Source organism: Takifugu rubripes, chromosome 6 (assembly GCF_901000725.2).
Source record: "Takifugu rubripes chromosome 6, fTakRub1.2, whole genome shotgun sequence".
NCBI classification, from domain to species: Eukaryota; Metazoa; Chordata; class Actinopteri; order Tetraodontiformes; family Tetraodontidae; genus Takifugu; species Takifugu rubripes.
The window spans coordinates 3,191,677-3,211,079 of record NC_042290.1 but is presented as its reverse complement, the minus strand read 5'-3'; the positions used below and the strand labels follow the sequence as shown (position 1 = coordinate 3,211,079).

General features: G+C 42.6%; 1 protein-coding gene across 2 annotated transcripts; it reads right to left on the bottom strand.

Moving 5' to 3' along the window:
• Positions 1 to 1,250: 1,250 nt before the first annotated feature.
• Positions 1,251 to 17,241, bottom strand: tsc1b (TSC complex subunit 1b). 2 transcript variants are annotated; one of them, XM_029837680.1, is made up of 22 exons: positions 16,982 to 17,241; positions 14,289 to 14,509; positions 14,039 to 14,142; positions 13,417 to 13,569; positions 12,572 to 12,716; positions 12,298 to 12,452; positions 12,146 to 12,219; positions 11,778 to 11,956; positions 11,255 to 11,373; positions 10,419 to 10,584; positions 10,208 to 10,329; positions 9,962 to 10,055; positions 9,645 to 9,779; positions 8,822 to 9,461; positions 7,800 to 7,843; positions 6,481 to 6,647; positions 6,113 to 6,295; positions 5,187 to 5,297; positions 4,702 to 4,824; positions 3,893 to 4,080; positions 3,575 to 3,748; positions 1,251 to 3,420 (listed from the first exon to the last, which is right to left on the bottom strand). In XM_029837680.1, the coding sequence occupies exons 2-22, from the start codon at positions 14,395 to 14,397 to the stop codon at positions 2,703 to 2,705; spliced, it is 3,903 nt and encodes a 1,300-aa protein (XP_029693540.1). In that variant the 5' UTR covers positions 14,398 to 14,509; positions 16,982 to 17,241; the 3' UTR covers positions 1,251 to 2,702. The 2 variants fall into 2 exon arrangements, with proteins under 2 accessions (XP_029693540.1, XP_011618003.2); XM_011619701.2 differs by having other exon boundaries at positions 9,645 to 9,752; positions 16,982 to 17,239.
• Positions 17,242 to 19,403: the final 2,162 nt, after the last annotated feature.

Genomic DNA, 19,403 nt, shown 5'->3' with positions numbered 1-19,403 from the left:
GTATGTAGTCTACATTAAATACCTTTGCTTTTATCGTATAATTAAGAAAATAATAATATGAATCAATGTCAAAAATCTTAATAAATTATATTTATTTGTAACATCCCCTCCTTCTTAACTGATCTCAATTGACTCATGAAGAAAAGAAGGAAAGTAAGGTAATCCATACATTAATTCTACAGATGTATATTGACCCAACTGCAGCATTTACATCCCACAACCTGAATCATCTCCAAATTGCCACATTTGAGTCTTGGTTTACCTGTTGATCCCAGGATGGCCAGAGAGGTCGAGCTGGGATCTTTCAGGGCAACAGTGACCTCTGCTGGAAATAATGTGACAACGGTAGCGCATAGACAAAACAGGGACATTGTCTTCGTTATTTCCAAATGAAAAGAAGTCTGTCATAACTATGTTTTGTTCATTTCTACATCTGCTCAGTGGAGGACAAAAATAACTTTACCGCAAATAAATAAATTTTTTTGGTCAGTAGAAATTGTATTTGGGCATTTGTCCATTTCTATATTGATTTATTTTTACATTTAGTTTATTTCTACATTCCTTCATTTGAGATTTTCTTTATTTCTACATTCCTTTTTCCCGGTCCCCATTTATAACTTCATTTCTGTCACGACATGCTAATTTGATGGGCGGTGCTAAACTCAATTTATACAGGACTGTTAGCATGTTGCGATCTCTGGTTTCGATTATTACTGCCTTACTTTGCCCTTAGCGACCTAAAGGCGTTGCTAAGGCCAAGACTTAGCAACGCTTACTCTTTACACTTTTGTTTAGGATTCTGTGGGCAGATTTTTTTTAATGAGCCATTGATCATCTGTGAAGCTCCTTAGTGAAAGATTTTAAGCATGCGTAGCTAGCAACAGTTTATGCTTAGGAATAGATTGCTTTGGTCTGACCCACCAATTCTGCTTTGTGAGTTTAGCACCGCCCACTAAATTAGGTATTTAGTGAACACTGAAATAAATAAATCTTTTAATCTTGTGAAATGAAGTAGTTTTTGCTCTTAATCTTGTTGCATCAGTGGAAGACATCACCAAGTGGAACTAATTTGTCTACATTTGATCAGCTAAAAATGTTTAGCGGTTATTCCATGTCATGTGGCTACATTGAAGATTTTGTCTGTCCTCCAGCTACCATAAGATGCTCCTTATAGTTGTTCCTAAACAGAACTTTTGTGCATTGGGTGCACCATATCCTTGTTTTGAACAAAACAACTACAACTCAACAACTGTAGTGCAAAACATCGAAGACGATCTTTATTGTTCACAGTTAAACATAAGCCACTGCTTTTTAGAACTTCCTTTGTTGCCATTTTCTCCCAGATTCTCCAGCTCTGGTCAGAGTCCTGGTTACTTCAGATTGTGCTGATTGTACCTTCTGTCTTAGTTTGATGTATTTAACTACGGTTGGCGTTTCAGGTGGATTGTTGAACATGCTTTAGTTAGCGAGGCAAAAAGGAAGTAACGGTAGTTCTCAGTGGACAACAGGATTGAGACCCCTGACCTGGAGCTTAATTCTAATACTTTCAAGAAACAGGCTAAATGCATGCATCAGGCATGCAGTGGGAATTGATTTGACAAGATGGCATTTCTTTTGTTGAAATGACTGAATTCAGTCACATGAGATTTCCATGAGATTTCAAAAGAATCATTGAAAAAAAAATTGTCCCTTGCCAGCGTCACTTCAGGATATTCACTCAAATTCCCATCAATAAATAAGCTTATTTAAAGGTGTTTCATGTGGAATGTAGAAAACTCAACAATGTACTTTGTACTTCTAAATTTCACATGTTTTTGTCCTTGCATCGTTGCCTGAAATGCGGGAACTGTCATACGTTCCAGTCCCATCCTGGATTTTCAAAACCTTCGGACAACAGGACGATCCAAAATGAAACCAAGACAGGAAATAAATACTAATCACCACCAGCACTCTGGTATAACATGCTCAACACATACTTTAACACAATCTAGATTTCAGTCAGTGCCACAGCAGGTAGGGGCGACAAATTAACCATCTGATAATGGTAGTGTTTAAAGGGTCGGCCCGTCAAAGGGACAAAAAATGGAGCATTTTCTCACCAAGATTCAGTAACCATGACAGCAGATAGCTGTGCTTTTATTTTATAAGATTTTAGCATATCTGAGATTCCCATGTCAACAAAACCAAGCTAAAGGGAACATTTGTGGTCAAATTATTTTATATAAAAATGCATTATCTTGGGGTGATTAACGTAAGCATCTTTCTGTGCATTGTGGGGGTTTTGATCTTGGTTATTTCATAAACTGATTTATTTATTTTTTTTGCATCCATTTTGTTGACAGCTCAGGCACAGATGAATCTGTGGATCATGTTCCAGATGACCGAGCTGCGTGGCTGATGCAAGTAAAGCAGGAAGATATTTTCCGTTCTATGATTTTATTTTGTCTGACCTAAACGTTTAAATGTTAAACACACTGGGTCACTTTTTAGTTGCCTAGTATCTCCACCAGTTACAAAGCACTGGCATTGTATTGCTATAAACTCATCAGGGGAATCAAACACTATTAAAAAAAAAAGTGAAAAAAGTGGGGAAATCCTGTTGTCCACTCAGAGAAATTTAACATATAACACTGAATTCCGATTTGTAGCTCTTCATATTTAAACTTTAGTCTGGCCACTTCACCCAGCTCAGTCCCGAGTCTCTAGCTGTGCTCATGATGTGTTTCATTGTAGTCCATAATCTTTAGCTGCTGCGGCTGCTGCTGCTGCTGCTGCTGCTGCTGCTGCTGCTGCTGGGGGCGGACAGGCCCTGCGTGGCCTCGTCCTCCCCCTGGCCCTGCCCCTGCCTTCCTTCGCGGGCTTTCCTGGCTGGAGGCCCGCTGCTTGGGCTCCAAGGGACGCTGCTTGGTGGGCACAGTGAGAGGAGCCGTGGGGGCAGGGGCTGCGGCTGGAATCTGAGTTGGGATCGGGCAAGGTGCAGGTCCACTGGGTGCACTGTAAGCAGGGCAGGGGGGCTCCACACACAGTTCAGTTTTCAGGTCATGCGCCAGGCCGGCTAGCCGAGGCCGAGGCTGCTCCTCATCGCACTGGCTCTCGCTCTTGTTGCGAAACAGCTCGCGAGCCTTCATGCCCAGGAAGCTCTTGGCACTGGGATACGACCCTACTGTGAGTGGGGTGTCAGAAAGGGGTCGGGGTGCAAGTTGGTTACTGTAGGAACAAGACAGGGAGGGCTCAACCAGTAAGGGTGGGGCCAGATCCTGACTGCCATTGATGGAATTGGTTGTTGTTTTAGAAGAGTTGTTCGCCTTTGGTTGCCCTGGCGATAAAGTGCTGCCATTGCCCTGAGGGGAGTCTGGTGGTGATCTGCTGTCCTCCTCATTAGCGGTGAAGGTTTTACTTGGTCCATCTTGAAGCGTGACACTGTGATGGACAAAATACTCACATATAAACTGATAAACACATACAAAGATTATAACAGATGTTATGTTACAAGGTTACAGATCACAAAAAAGGAAAACTGAACTTTAAATGTAATAAAAAATTAAGGGCAAAAATCTACATCGTTATTACTGACCTGGAGTCAGCGTGAATGCGTGCAACAGCTCTGCCCCCTGCTGGTGAACCTGAGGCAGTGCCGGCAGGAGCCTCCATTTCCACTCTGCTGTAGAGCTGCAGGAGTTCTGTCTGCAGCAGCTGCGTTATTCTCCTCTGAGCCTGACACCTGCTGTCTGAGGCCTGCTGTTCCGCTCTACATGAACACGCCAGGGGAAAACAATTTAAGAAAAAAAATCACTTTTTACAGGATTCAATTAAAAAAAAGTTGATGTGCGACAGCGTAGCGTAGTTGCCCTTGCAAACACATCATTTTGTGGCCTTGGGTGTTCACACTCACTTTGCTTGACATTTGACATCCTCGAGAAACTTCTTCTGCTCGATGATGAGGTGTTCCTTCTTGGAGAGCTGCGTCTCCATCTCGGCCACTCTCTGCTGCGCCGCTTCCAGTTTCTGTTCCTGAACGAGCAGGTTCTGCCGGAGCGCCGTCACCTCCTTTGCAAAGGACGCTTTAAGCATCTGGGCCTCCTATGTGGTGGGAGAGCATCACCATGTCATTGTCAGCAGATTAAATAGCCACGTATTATTTTCAGGACATCACTCAGAACAGAAATGGGGTGGTGGAAGCTCAGTCTGTAGGGGACTGGGCCAAGAATTCTCCGTTCAAGCCCTGGTACAGACAAAACATTGAGGGTGTTCTGGGAGTAGGGGGAGGTGCCAGGACACCTTCATGGCACTGTTGAGCCAAGTAATGAACTCCCAAATGCTGCTGGGATAGGCCCCAGCAGCTTCCCCATGACCCCAGAAAAAAAGAGATCTCTTAGAATAAGACATACTGTGGGACTATGTGTACAAATCATTGATATAAATAAAGATGACTCTGGGCCACTTCCTGCTTCTGTGAATGAGTAACTCCAGAATTACTTGTTCCTGTGGGGATGGAATGAAAAGAATTCAAAGCAAAAAAATGTGCCCAGTAGCTACTAAGTAGCAGAACTGCAAATCCTGTGTCCCCAGAGAATCCTAAGCTATATTTATGAATCAATGAACATTTAGAGATGGAATTTTTTACAGCATGACATCAGGGTTTAGTTGGAGAGTGTGTCGCCCCTATTTGGGATCATTCTTCAGCTCATTATGTTGCCATACCTTTATGTTATCTTTGCCTGTGTGCTGTGACTCCACCATGGACAGCTTATGCGCCTCCCCGAGGAGCAGCAGCTGCTTGTTCAGGAAGCTCATCTGCTGCTGGGTGCTCTCGCTGTTGCTTACCTGAAGGACAAACGAGACAAACAATGACAACAAAAAAAGGACAAAGCAGCAATTACACGACAAATCAAACCTGTCTGAAATACAGCGACAGGGAGCATAAGATCAACACTGTTGCAGTAGCGTCTAGAGATTCAACGACCGGTGCAGCCATTTCAGTACACAGCGCCCCCTGTAGTTAATTCTGACCCTTCTTTTGTGGCCAACTTCAATAACTGGATAACAACGCCACAATGAGACCAAAAACTACTTGAAATAAGGCAGAACACCAGACTGTTTTAAATGTACAATTCAATTGACGTTAAGGTAGATTTTCTTGTGGGCCACGCTCCCCAAACCCAACATGAAAGGAGCCGTTTCTTTACCTTGACAGTCATCTGATTAAGAAGGTGGCCAGTGTGGCAGACTTTGTTATTGGCTCTTTGAAGCTCTGCCTCCAGTTCGTCCATCATTTTCTGACACTCCTGCAATTTGCTCTGGAGACGAGAAACACAAAAGGTCCATCTCTTGTGGTACCGATAGCTTTCCACTGCCTTCCTGTTTGTTACCCTTTTAGTCATTAAATGTTTCTAGGAACTATATGAATTAAAGGTGGGGCGGGATTTGCTTGGAAAAACTATATATTTATATTTTACTCCATCTCTTTTTAATGTATTTTGAAAAGTCTACCGCTCCCAGTATCTTTGACCAATCAAAGCTCTTCTGGTCTGGAGCTTCCTGATTGGTCTGGTGCTACTCTGCACCTGTAGGATAGCGACAAGCCTCAAGCATGTTTCAACCCCTCTAGTGGCCTCAACTGCCTCTTCACGGTAAAGTAGAAACCTGAAAATTCTCACTGAAAAGTGAACGTAGAGGGAAAAAGTTGGACTGAGCGAGAAGCAAAAGCAGAGTGAGCATCCGTGCGGATTACGAGTGATGGCGGACACTTCGGGATCTGAGAAGATTTCAAACGGACCCGGGGCTCGCTGCCCGTCTATAGTAGCTTTCCGCTGCTGCTCCTCCCTCGGGTGTAGTCATCCCCATGAAGTGTCCTCCTCTACATACTAAGAAAGTGTTTTTTTCTATTCTTTACCAGGCTGCTTTTTTTGCTTTAGTGGCCACGCAGCTTTGGCTAATAATACTGAATTATTCCTCAAAGTACTACGCGTTTTATGAGGGATCTACTAGCTCAAAGGTTTAGTTGTTTCTGTATACAAGTTTGAACTTGTCCCAGAACTATTGCATACTCCAAACCTACATACCCCAGCTTTAATGTATAATCCATTGTACGTATGTAGGTGTGTGTCTCTACCTGAAGCTCCTGGTTCTTGGTGTAGTAATCATCTCGCCCCTGCTGGAGCTGTCTGATCTGGCTGTGCAGCCTGGTCACCATCGTCTCCCGGTCATCCCACAGCTGCCTGTACCGCTGCTGCTCCACATGCAGGCTCTCTCTCAGTGATAATATTTCAGTACTCTGCAGGCTCAGCTGATCTTTCTGCACAACAGACACCGAAGCGGAGATTAAAACAGGAAAAGGGGCTTCGGAATCAAAGCCTGTTGGGGAAAAGGGGGCCCATCCTTCCACCTCAGTGTCACATGACTGCACGCGGATTCGGCAGCTGCAGATGCGACTTCAGTGTTTTAACGAGGCTCATTAAAGATACTGCCATGTTTACTTGCCATGGCATTGTTCTGCTCTTCCAGCGCGGTGGCGTTGATGATGCGCCGGAGGAGGCGTCGGTTGCGGACAGCGTGCTGCTCCCTCTTGTAGCGCTCGTACAGCAGCTGGTTGTGCAGGAGGAGCAGCTGGCTGCGCAGCGTGTGGAGCTCATCCAGAGGAGCCGAGCCTGGGGAAGTCATAACAATCATATATTTAACAGGATCGCATGCTTGACACACAAGCAGCAGCAGTAACAGGTAACAGGACAGGTAAAAGAAAAACCAAATCCAAATTTCTCCTGCATATGATTAAAGTGAAAACATCGTTGTATATATTGCTCTATGCTGCTCGTAATGTAAGTGATATTGTGCAGGTCCTATTTTATATTACGACTGATATTATCCATGTAAAATGGGTCAAATTAGTTGATAAATTGGTGTATGTCAGACCAATCTTGGTGTGAAAATGCTTTTACAACTGGTAAACACTGCAAGAAGTGAATCCATTTTTGCACATTTTTATGTTTTACAAGATACTCTACATATTTTCATACTTTATCATGGCCTTGGCCAAATGTTTTTAAAATTATCCACCTCCGCCCCATGGTAAAGCCTCTACTAATATCGAGAAGTCAATCATACAGACCCTGTCTAAACTTTCTTTCGAGGCTTTGTTGGTCTTAGCACATTTGTTTTTCATGCTGTTTGTTTTTCATAGATGCAACATATTTAATGATCAAATTTGGCTAAATGCAGCGGTCTAAACAGTGTTATCATGTGCCAACAGGGGGTGCTGAAGCACCCTCAGCACCAATCTTCAGCACCCCTGCACACATTCAATTAAGCACTTATTGCAATTAATACAAAATCATTATAAATGAAGATATCATCACTTATACAGCGTAAAAAAAAAGAAAGAATTTAAACCAGGCTCCGTAACAGAAGCTAGATACCTCGGATCATACTTTGACATGACCATAACTGATTTGCATTCATCCAACAAGATTTCATTAGCATGGCTTCTAATGTGATCCGAGTGTTGACCTGTTCTATCTGGCATAAGAAAACCAGACACAAAGCTCTAATTGTCGAAATCTATGACGAAGAATGCAGGAAAAAACATTTGGAGAATTAGCATCTGAGGAATGAGCCATTTTAGGCAGATTGACAATCAGGAATGACGCCCTCATTGGCGGAATACCAATCGAGACAAACACAGCCTGGAAAAATACCATGACTGTTGGTCAAACAAATTCTGTCCACAACAAATCCCGCCCCCCCCATCCCACGCATTCCATTCTAATAGTTTCCCTTGTCAGTAAAAGTGTGTTAGGTTTTACCTCCAAAGTGTGTCCAGTCAGCTGACTTGCTCGGTAAAGGTAATCTGTGAGGAAAAAAGTTTTTGAATATGTTTTAAAGAGGTGATCGTGTCAAAGGTAAACATATCCATGGCAAAATCGGGAGCCATTTAGCTGAAATGCTAACATCAGGGTGCTTTATTGCAATTTTAGCTGGGGCCTTTCTAAATTCTGACAAGCAAATAAGGTGGACAGGAGACTCTGGACTAGTTCTCGATGTGAACTGATGGTTTGTGGTCGGAGGTGGAGTGGTGACCAGTCTAGGGTCTCTCCTGTCCGCTTGCTGGGATATGCTACAGCAACCCACACCTTGCATTGCCCATTCCCTGTTTATAGTCATGCTCCAGTTTACACAAGATGGATGAGGCTGGAAATGCTGTTTGCCTGGGGAGAGTAACATTGTAGACGACTTTTGTACACTTTCCACACACCATAACGCCAGTTTTGTGGGTTTGAGCCACTTTACTGTTACTTTTCAAAACGGTCTATACATATAATGTATATACTGTTATAGTCACATTCATTTGCTCTATATTTTGTTTTTAGGGTATGAAGTGAGCACACTGCTTCAATTATTTGATGTATCATTGTGTGAATTGTAGGGAAGAAAAACTACTGAAATGAGCAACTCCAGTCTGGTTGTGATCGGTGCTGACCTTGCTGACACACTTGTATTTCTGGCTCAGAGGTCTACAGCGAACTCAGTGCACGTACAGAAAAGAAAGGGGGCGGCTGTGTATCAAACAATGTCGCTCTTGTTCTCGGCCGGGCGGTTCCTTTCTGGCCGCGGCAACAAGACAGGAATCGACCGAGACGGGCCGTGCATGACATCGCATCGCTTCGGTGTGATCAGAATGACTCTCACGCAGAGCGCACGAAGGGCAGTCAGACGGAAAATGATTCCTCCAGAGCCTTAAATTCTACATGTTTGTTACAGTAAATGAATCTTTAATGTTGCTCAAATAACTGTTTCTGTGGATTTCTCCAAAGGAAAGTGCACGCACCTCTTGAGCACTTTATCGTGGGTATCGCTCCCCTGCTGAACAAGGCGATCCAGCACCTCCAGTGGTGAAGCCGACACTACCCCTTCTTCCTCGCCATCCTCCACCCCCTCCTCCCACTGCGACAGCCTCTCCATCGCTGCCTTGTGCACCGCCTCCGACGTCTTCTGGCCCAGGAAGAGCAAGGCTGCCCTGGGGAGGGCCAGGTAAAAGAATGACTCGTATGGAGCTGGAGGCTTGCTGCACGGGCTGGGGGAGAACATCCCAAACTTGCCCATGTCTTCGTCTGGAGCGGACGAGCTACGGTGCAGGTGGTGATCGATAGGCGTGAAGCCTGAATGGTAGGACCAGGAGTGCTCGAGGGCGGGGGCTGAACTCCTGCTTTCTCCACTGAGGCCTCCTCCCCCTCCTTCACTCCCAACACTGCTGGTGTTAGCAGTAGCCTCTGATTTATCAGGCGTTGAAGCAGCATGGTGGTTGTCCCTTGTAGGGCCTCCAGGCTGGGTGTTGGAATGGACCTTGTTTTGTGCCTGACAGCCAGTCAGAGTCTCAGTGGTGTGGCAGAAAGGGGAGTCAAAGCCTCTCAGGGCTGACAGCTCCCGTTTGTCCTCGGTGATCTTCAGCAGCTCTTCTGTGATGGCAGCTAAAGGCAAAACAACAAATGGAGATGGAAATCAACTTCAATCTCTTTATTCTGAACACAACCTACTTCCTTACAGATAGTCCGGCAGCTCTCCCAAAGATATGAAAAGGCTTCTGTGTGGTTTGTCTGATGCTTTCATCCAAGGTTTTTTGGATGTGGCGACACGCCCGTTGCAGCACTCACCTTCTTCCTTCTCTTTCTCTGTTCTGAGCTGAAGCTCCAGCTCTTGTTTCTTCATGAACATCGACAGCTCAGTCAAAGTCATCAAGACGTTCTCAGCAGCTTCTGCATCTGAAGGAGAGAGACGTGAACTTACGTCTTAAAAAGGACATAACCATGACCATTATTGTTAAAGAAAGAACCACTTTGTTGTCACTATTTTAATCATATTAATTAATAAAAAGAGGCAGTAAACGTGAGCTATGAGCTTCATTGCTTGGTATCAAGAATGCTGGAAGGCCTTTACTCAGAAATGAGTCAAAGTACACATCATTACGAACCTCTGGCAAAGCCAGCTTCGGCACTTTTATCCGTATCTTTCACCGTTTCCTGCCTCACCAGTACTGCCCTGCTGCTTTCTCCATGACGCCGCTCCTAAAAAGTCAATATACATCCTGGTTTGTTTTCCGTTTCACGAGTTAACGCACCTCCACAAGACAGTTGAGTTAAGTAAATCAACACTTGCGTTTTGTAATGTGCCATTTAAAATTTAAACAGGCTTTGATACTGAAGGGGAGAACGATTACCTTTCTTGGGGGGCTGGACTGGACTGTGCTGGTTGGTAAGGAGATTATGGGGAAGTCATCTGAAAGGGTGGGAGGTGGGGAGGAGGTGGCAGGGGTACTGGAGGCAGGTGTTCCTTTTCCTCCTGATCAACATGAAACAAAATTCCAGGATCAATTCCAGGATCAATTAAACGTTATGCTGATTTTGTTTCGAAGCGTTAAAGGTGTTGACCTGATGTACAGTGAAAGCGGCTCGGAAGGTGTGAGGCACTATGGGAGAGCTCCAAGTTCGGCGACATGCCCCTCGAAGACGGGGGCGTGGCCATGCCACACAATGAGGTGGGGCTCCACAAAGGGTCCTTCGCCCCACAAGATGAATTAAGATCACAGGAGGAGTTCTGCAAAATGATCAGAGATTAATCAGAGGAACTACAACACAAACAAAACCTAAATAAAACAGCTACAAAGTACTAAAATTTGCAGTGATATTAGGATGCAACATTGACTGGTATTGAAAAAGGAATAAGATGGAGTATATGACTACTAAGGCAACCATTATATTATATCTTATACTTTAAACTTAAAAATCCACAATTTAGGTGTGTTACAGCAAAACCTTTTTAGATTTGTAATGATACATGTTGCAGGTGGTCATTCTTTTCCAGGGTTTTTGCCTGGGTCAGCGGAAAAATACTCGGACTCCATGAGGCAGAAAAGCACCCAGAGCAGTCCCTTATGCACCTGACCCAATAACAGAAAGGAAGAGACAGCATCTCCATGGTAACTGGCCTTAAGGAGGGACTGCAGAGTACCAGCAGTGCAAGGACCAGCAACACAAATTCTGATTCCTCAAAACTGACTCATCAAATCTGCCCCGTTACACATTAAACATTGTTTCTTTAAGGGGAAAGAACCCACCATGCTGATTGAACGTGATATATGGAGGGCAGACATGGCCATAACAGAAGACGTTGTGTTCGGCTGCAACCCTCTGTTTGGATCCTAAATAATCCTGCGGGTCCTAAAGCAAACCTCTGACGGCTGGTTTTCTATTATGGATGATCTTACCTGCCGTCTGGAGGTCTGCGGGCTTCGATAGGTGGACAGTGTCCCCGAAAAGGGAGGCAAGGACAGGGGTGGGGGTAGCGGCTGGCGCGGAGTGGAGAATGGGGTCGAAGAAGAGCTCCCTGTCAAGAAGATTAACAGTCTGATCAATCTTCCGACCGATACACCGAATAACCTGCCACCTTTACTGCCTCGTGGACAACCCTGCAAGTGTTTGTCCTTTAAACTAGTTACAACAAACACTGTTTGAAAAAACACAACGGTCTAGGTGCAGAAGGCAGGTCATAAAACCTTGATCACTGGGGGGGAACTCTATTGCAAAAGCAGCATTTATGCAAAGCAAACACCTTCAGACAGAAGACAGCCTCTACATTACATAAATACATTTATAGTTAATATATACAAACTAAAGTGACTTGACTCAAGTACTTAAATGGCTCAATCCACAACTTTCGTTAATTTTAGCTTCATTTAGCTAAAGAGGCTCTCTACTTTTAACGTTCTCAGGAATGGAGTCACTTCTGACCATAGCTGCTTTGGAAGTCCGTGTACGGGCTGGATGTGCACTCTTGTGGTCGAAGATGAACTTGTGGATAAACGTTTTCAGGCATGGTGGAGTAGCCCTCCTCGCAAGAGGCTTCCTTGGGGTCGAGAGACACTTTGGCACATTCAATGACGATATCGTGGATTTCGTACTTTTTCCACCTACAAGACAGCACAACACTCATACTCAAAAAACAAGACTGCCTCAATTTGATTACCCAGTGCATGAAAGTAAGTTAGGTACATTAAAAATATATTTAGCTCCTTAATTGAATTTACTATTTTACTAAACTAAATTCCAGGCCGATAGCCTGTAATGGTGGGATCGCTTGTTTATCAATGTGGTGTTACCTGGTGGGGTCAAGCTCGTGGTCCTTGGTTCCAGTCACCAGCTCTGGGTGAATACGTACATGTTCAAGCATTGGCTGAAAAAGGGAGGTTGGGAGTCATTTTCCATCACAACCAGTGACCATCAATGAAAAGTCCACTGTAAACATTCGCACCTTCACAACTTCGTCGAACGTTTCCATGTTCTCCTTCATACTGTAATGGGAGCGCAGGTAGGACACAAAGTTGCACGGGTACATGCCATAAAGACGGTGGAAGAGTGAATAGACGCTGGCGTGCAGGTGGATTAGATAAACCTCCGAAACTTGTCCTGAACATGTAGGAAAGACCGAAGTTAAGATAGCAAAAAACAAACCTCCATTTAATATATCATCCCTCATTATTAGTCATATTTGGATGCATTAATGTGGCAGAATAGAAAGCAGCCACCAGGATTCTTGAGATTCCATGATGCCAGGCGTCCGAAGATGTCAAAATACTCCCATAAGTGCTGTTTTGCAGCTTGAGGGATCATGGGCAGCAGAGTGATCAGCACCAGGACTCCGGTTATCAGCACCACTACGTCTGTGTCCGTCTGAAATAGAGAGTGTTCAGGTTTATGAGGTGATAAAAAAGATTGTACAGAAACTTACATTACTTGGACATTGAAAAGATTAGTTCGGATCATGCACCTTTATTTCCCAACTGGCCTCTGTAACCCTGTCATGTGCTTATTTAACCTATTACTGGGGACAACACTTAAGTCATCTCCTTTCTGTCTGGACCCACAGCAAGAGGGAAAAGAAAAGCTTTTTACGGCAATTATAAGGAGGTGTGTTCAACACAGACTGATCTCTGTTCTATTCTGTCAGTGATTACACAAAAATGTTTGTCGTGATTACAGAAAAATGTGTTTTTGTTGTGATGCTGGCTAAATATATTAGTGTTAATGCTACAAAACACATAGCCAAAGAAACTTTATGATAAAGCACGGTTTCCATTTATGTTCACGCTTTATCAACAGATATTTCTACAACAACACTGTGAATGTCACTCTTGTCCACTTTGTCTTTCCCCTCTTCTTTCACTTATAGTTAATCAATCTCCCAAAACGACAGGAATTCATGGAAGACCTCTCAACTGATCTGATTCTTTGATGCAGGATAAGGCGAGATGATAAATCGTATGTGTTCCTTGTAATATCAATCTCTCCTGTGGCTGAATTCATGACTCACTAATTTCTGTATCCTGACAAGAGATCCTCTTTGTGCACTGAGTCACAACTGGATCATTACCTTTAGGCATTTGAGCAGCGATAGTAGCAGAGGGTAGCGAGCGATCTTGTGGATCCACGATGGCTGTTTGCGGACTACATGGCCGAGCAGGGTGAGGGTGGGCAGCCGACAGGACTGTTTGGTCATACACTCGTTCATTTTGTCCAGAAGGTGCTGCGAGGGGGGAGGAATGAAAACTGAGAAAGGCCTCAAAACTCCAGAACAGTAGTGTAGTTGTCATTTAAAGGTTTTACTGACATTTTGATTAAGTTTTGACTTTCTAAGGATGTGAAATGGTCACATTTAAGGACTGAAAACACAGTAGTAAATGAAGCAAAGTCATCACCCGCAGCCCCTATGGTCAAAATATGACTGCTATCATTATTCATTTAGAGTCCTGTATTAGCAAGATTGTTTACAGTTTGACTGAATATAAATGATCAAGCCAATTTAGATATAACACAAGTCTGGAAGAAATGTTGACATTTCAGCTTTTTGGGGCTAAAAAAAATGCTTCTTTACTCAGAAAACATGAGTTTCCCTGAGCAATGTTGGGAATCTTGACGTCATCTAGCATGTAGGGGTTTCTGTGGGAAAATTGGAAGCAGTAACTTTAATAAGAGGACAAAGTTCATTTTCTCACCTTATCGTGTGGTTCTCTGACTGAAGAGAGGATATGCATTGCCTGCATAGAATTTGTTTCCAAAAAGTAGTCCACCAACCCATTCAGTAGCATGGAACCTCGCTCTTCAAGGTAAAAAAAAAAAAAAAAAAGGGAAATTTTACTTTTAAAATATTGTGATATTTCATCTTCTCTATACACAAACCATTATTCTTTAGTTAGATGATTTGGATGAACCATATTGACATTAAAATGATTCCAGCATTCGTACCAGTGCTGAGGTGCTCATTGATGAGACCCCTGATCTCATCAAGCTGGTGGAGGTCGGAGGTCTCCAGGAGTGGGAGAAGGTCCCCCACGTTGGGCTGCTCCCTGGCCATGATGGTGCCAGCACTGGAAGGGTGGAGTGAGGGGCTTTCTGAGGGTGTCCGTCCCTTCTTGCCTGCCTGGAGCACTCCTGGGGCCACCCACCAATACAGTCTCCAGGCCCCTCTAGGTCACAACAGTCAATTCACACACATTTCTCAGAATTAGTTCATATTTAGAATTATGGGGCACATGACACCAACTTCAAACCAATAAACAATAATAGCATGTTTTTCAAAAAGCTGATGACGGAAGTAACATTTTTTACTGAAAGAAACATTTTTGATTTGACTTTTTGGTTATTCAACAGAAATAAAGCAATGCTTCTGTGCAATTCAAAGGTTATTCCTTCAGTTAAAAGAATCCAAGACCATAAAGCTACTTTAAGAACCTTCGTTATGTTGTCACTGTCAGCTGAACAAAATCATATGAAACTAGAAAAGCACTGAGGACAGACCTCTGCCAAGCAGGTCATCTCCACAAATATTGTGTCTTACACCCAAAACTAATACTCCAATCACTTGTAATACTTTCACTGAGTTTGTATAAAGCTCATCTTCTATTCTAGTTAGCTATATAGATAAACCAGTACTAGTAGTGCAGTATTTAGATATAGCCGATACCATAGTACCGTAGGTTACTTTTTTAAGCCCCTTAGCCCTGGGGCTTACATCATATGCATAGGCTGAAAATGGCCCGAGCTCACAATGATAACGAATCCTTCAAAACTTTCCTGGATCTAGACAGTAACAGCTGTTCCGTGCGTAATCATCCACATTTCCTGAAGATTTCCTTAAACCTGTTTGAAGCTTTTGGAGTTATTTTGCTAATAAACTCCAGCTTTCATATAACCACCTTGGCGGGGTGACAATGGGCTGCCCATTACATGCTGTTTATAAAGAGGGCTGTAATTAACATTTGGTCAGCCCAAATTCCTCAATGGCAGTCATTAATGTCAGGAACTCAAATCCCAACAATGTGGATATCAGCTCGTTTGATCTCTTTATCACTCAAGCTGCAAGACTGACTTTTCATTAAGATGACTCAAAACCTAAATTTGATTAAAAGATGATTCATTTTGAAGTTTTACCCTCATTAGTGAAAAGCTTTGACTCTTTCAACACAGGCAGAACACATAAGGCAAAATCAAGCATGCCAGTCTTTTATTCAAATATCAGAGAAAATCTGAAATAAAATCTGTCAATATTCTCAGGACTGTCGCATTTATTAAGTTCAAAATAGGTTCTAAACACTCTGAATTGTAGTTGGAGCTCCGAGTGAAAAGAGAATGAATGTAAACGGGGTGTTTAGTTGTTCCAGGGACAGTCATGCAGAGCCAGGTCAGTGGTAAAAACAACCAAACACACATCAGTGTGATCTCAGGCAGCCTGGGAATGCTCAAGATGACAAAGACTCTTTATACAATATCACAACACATCCGTGTACACGCTAGATTTTTCAGTTGAGTGACGCACTGTTGGCAGGCTAAGGAACAAGATAAGAAAGCTTGTTTGGTCATGTTGACATCATGCCATCGAATATTCAACTGACTGATGGAAATGTGGACAATTAGATGATTATCAAAATGCAGTTGTTAATTATTCATCAGTTCAGCAGATTTCCAACCTCTCCATTTAAAACCTGTGGCTTAATATCAAGAATAGATGGACAGAATAATTCACATGAATGATGAGGACAGTAATCCAGTGGGATGAGCAAATGTTTTAAACATATTTTAGAGGTGAGAATTGTTTCTGATAATCTAATTATTTTACTTTTAACACCTAAGCAGGGATACACCCATATTTTCAAATGAGATAAAGGATTTAAAAAATAAAAAATAAAACATTTTCTGAAAGAAAGCATTGTCATAAAATGTATTTATTTAACAAAAACCTCTTCCTAGTTTTTTTTTGTTATTATTGGGTTTTTAAAAAAACAAAAACAGGAACACATCCGTAGAATGCTTTGAGACAGAACTGACTACGAATAAATATATACGTATATCTGGAAAAGAGCCTAATGGTTGACTGACTGCAGTAGATTAAAAGCTTTGTGGTGTGATGCATATGAGGCGCCAGATAAACAAGGCGATATTGGGGCGATATTGGTGCACATGATGCTCTTCCATCGTGCATCAGAGCAGTGCAGAGGCAGACAAAGTCATTTGGAAGCTCCATCGCAGCAGAGCCGCTGTATGTGGACCGAGCAACGACTGTCTGTCGTAAACAACTCGCAGAGAACAATGGGCAGGGTTGGGTTATATGATCCGATTATAAAAACAAACAGACATCTGTCGTGCAAACCAAGAACGCAATCACGCCTTGCAAAAAACCACGGATCGGGCCACGGTGGAAGGTGTAAATCGTCAAATGCTGCTTAATGCAGCTCTGTGCCATTCGGAAAACAAGTCAGTCACAGCGCTGAGAGCTAACGTTAGCTGGAAGAAGCGATCCACACTCGCCCGGGGAATCTTCCTGGCTCTCGAGGGTGTGGGATCGATAGAGAAGCACATCGGACAATCGCTATCAGGAGATCAACCCGAATGCATTTCGCTGTGAAAAAATATTTGGGATAAAAAATAATGGACCTGTTTACCTGTTAGAGTAGCTGCACTCCACAGGGCGCCGCCATCTTGAACACCTCACAGCCCATCCCACCGCAGTCCGCCTCCGCTGCCAGGCTGCCTGCAAACTAATCCCGCGAGTTAGCGCCTCACAACTCCCAAAAGCGAATTTGACAACTTGACCTAACAAGCAACATTAACGCGCGAAGCAATTAAACTACTTGTAAATCTAGAGGCGTGTTTTTAACCGCCTGACACGACAAACAAATTCCCCCCTTCATGAAAAACTAACATTGTTTATCACAGCGTGTCGTCGGAAGGATGAAAAGTGTGTAATGCGGTTTCGCGTGACCCACATGTAAAGAGCGCACGCGCATGTTATTATTTTTTTTCACCCTAGTAGAGCAGAGTCGATCATCTGTGTGTCTACAAAAGTGTACACCAAGATCCAAATGATCTGCAACATAGCTTTTAATTAAACAACAGCACTGTTAAAGATCAATATCAACTTTCCAGTTATTAAGTCAAATATTTGATCCCAAAATTGTTTTGATGGGATTTTTTTTGAATACCCAGAACTTCTTTTTAATTAAATGCAACCTTACAGGGAGTTGCAGCCTTAATTGGCAGACAGATACTCTCTTGCACATGCAAACTGTTTCCTGTATTGCACTGGCATGTTGTTATGTTGCTACATGGGCTGAATAGTATTCTTTGATTTAATTGAACTAATAAGCAAAATGCTACAGTAAAAGATGGCTTCAAGTTACTAATGCCTGTTACACTTGTTTCCAGGTTGATTCCAGGTCCAAGGTGAACTAGTAAGAATAGATGGGTAACATGCAGTTACTGGTCCAAGACATTCAAGGAAGGCTTCCACGATTCAAAGGTCTTTGAATATATGCGAGACTTTGCAGCTCAGCAGAGGTGTTGGGACGGATACCATCGCCATACCAGGAAACCCTACAAACCTGTGGTTAAAAGTCAAGGTGACTGCTGAAGCACTGGTGGCCCCTACCTTAGTTCCTGATTGTTTTCAAATATTTCTTTTTTACTGAGGCATAAATTCATATTACTGCATCTGGACCCTGATGTTATAACACTATTATCATCCAGTAATGTATTTCTTTCTCAGGTTCTTCTTCAGATAATTTGATGCTGAAGTTGTCATTTCTAGTTGTTATAAACTTGAGATGGTCTCCTCAGTGGGCCAGCTGGTGTGAGCCAGAACACATTCCCAAGGCCCAAACAAATCAGTGCCATTTTTCTCCTGGCCTCCCAGCCTCTGAAAATCAAAATCAAATCATAAAGCAGCCTTGAATAGATGAAATGAAATGTATTTGATACATGTTAAATGTGCATTTTAAAAGGAACCTTCTTTCATATTTATAATTAATTTAGAGAGTGAAAAATATTTCAAGCCAGGCGGTCTAATTATAGCATACTCACACATCAGATAAGACCTAGATATGATCTTTCATATTGATGACCATTGAATTCTTTGACTCTTTTATTGTCCAGAAACTAGATTATGTATTATGTTAAATAATACATTTGGAATATTGTAATTGAATTCACATTAGGAAAACATATTAAAGACATTTGATTGGAATCATTCCACTTGGCCCTAGTTTTTGGATATTGGTTTTATCACTTCGCTATATGAACTTATATTTGTAAGTATCTTTAACGACCACCAGATGGCGCACTCGCTTCTTTCTTAGTCACGCGTGCTTATCGCAAATAAAATGAAGATGTTTCTTCAAAAAATTGAAATTAATTAATATTTTTACAAATGAAAATGTCCACTTCTGTGATAAAAGCTGTTGATGACATTCATAGTGTCTCATGTTGTGTTTTCATTCAGTGCTCAACATCCTGCTGTAGTTTTCTGTCCGAAAACAGATGCGCTTTGATAAATTAGTCAAGTGAAGTCAACATGTTAGTTCCTCCTGACCGGTCTGGTGTGTGTTTTGGTGTCTGTTATCAAAGTGCTACGGTCTTATGACATTATTTGATCATTTAAATCTCATACACAACACGGGCGTTCACACTTCGCGTAGGCCTAAATCATTTACATCAAACAACATGAAATGGAAACTATTGTTTTGAGCTTGATTTTACTTACTTTAATTTAAAAAACGAATACAACTATTAGGCATATATTTCTTTATATCATTTTTTAAATATTAATCGTAAACGTTTAATGCGCTGCGATACATGCACCAAATACATTTAAATGAATAATGAATAAATTATTTGATAATTTACCGGTGTGTGTGTGTGTGTGTGTGTGTGTGTGTGTGTGTGTGTGTGTGTGTGTGTGTGTGTGTGTGTGTGTGTGTGTGTGTGTGTGGGCTTTTATGTAACTGTTGCATTGTCAACTAAGGCCCTGTGTACGCAAATTTCCACCTGCAGTTTGGCCTTTTCATTGGTTGAAACCACAGTCAGATT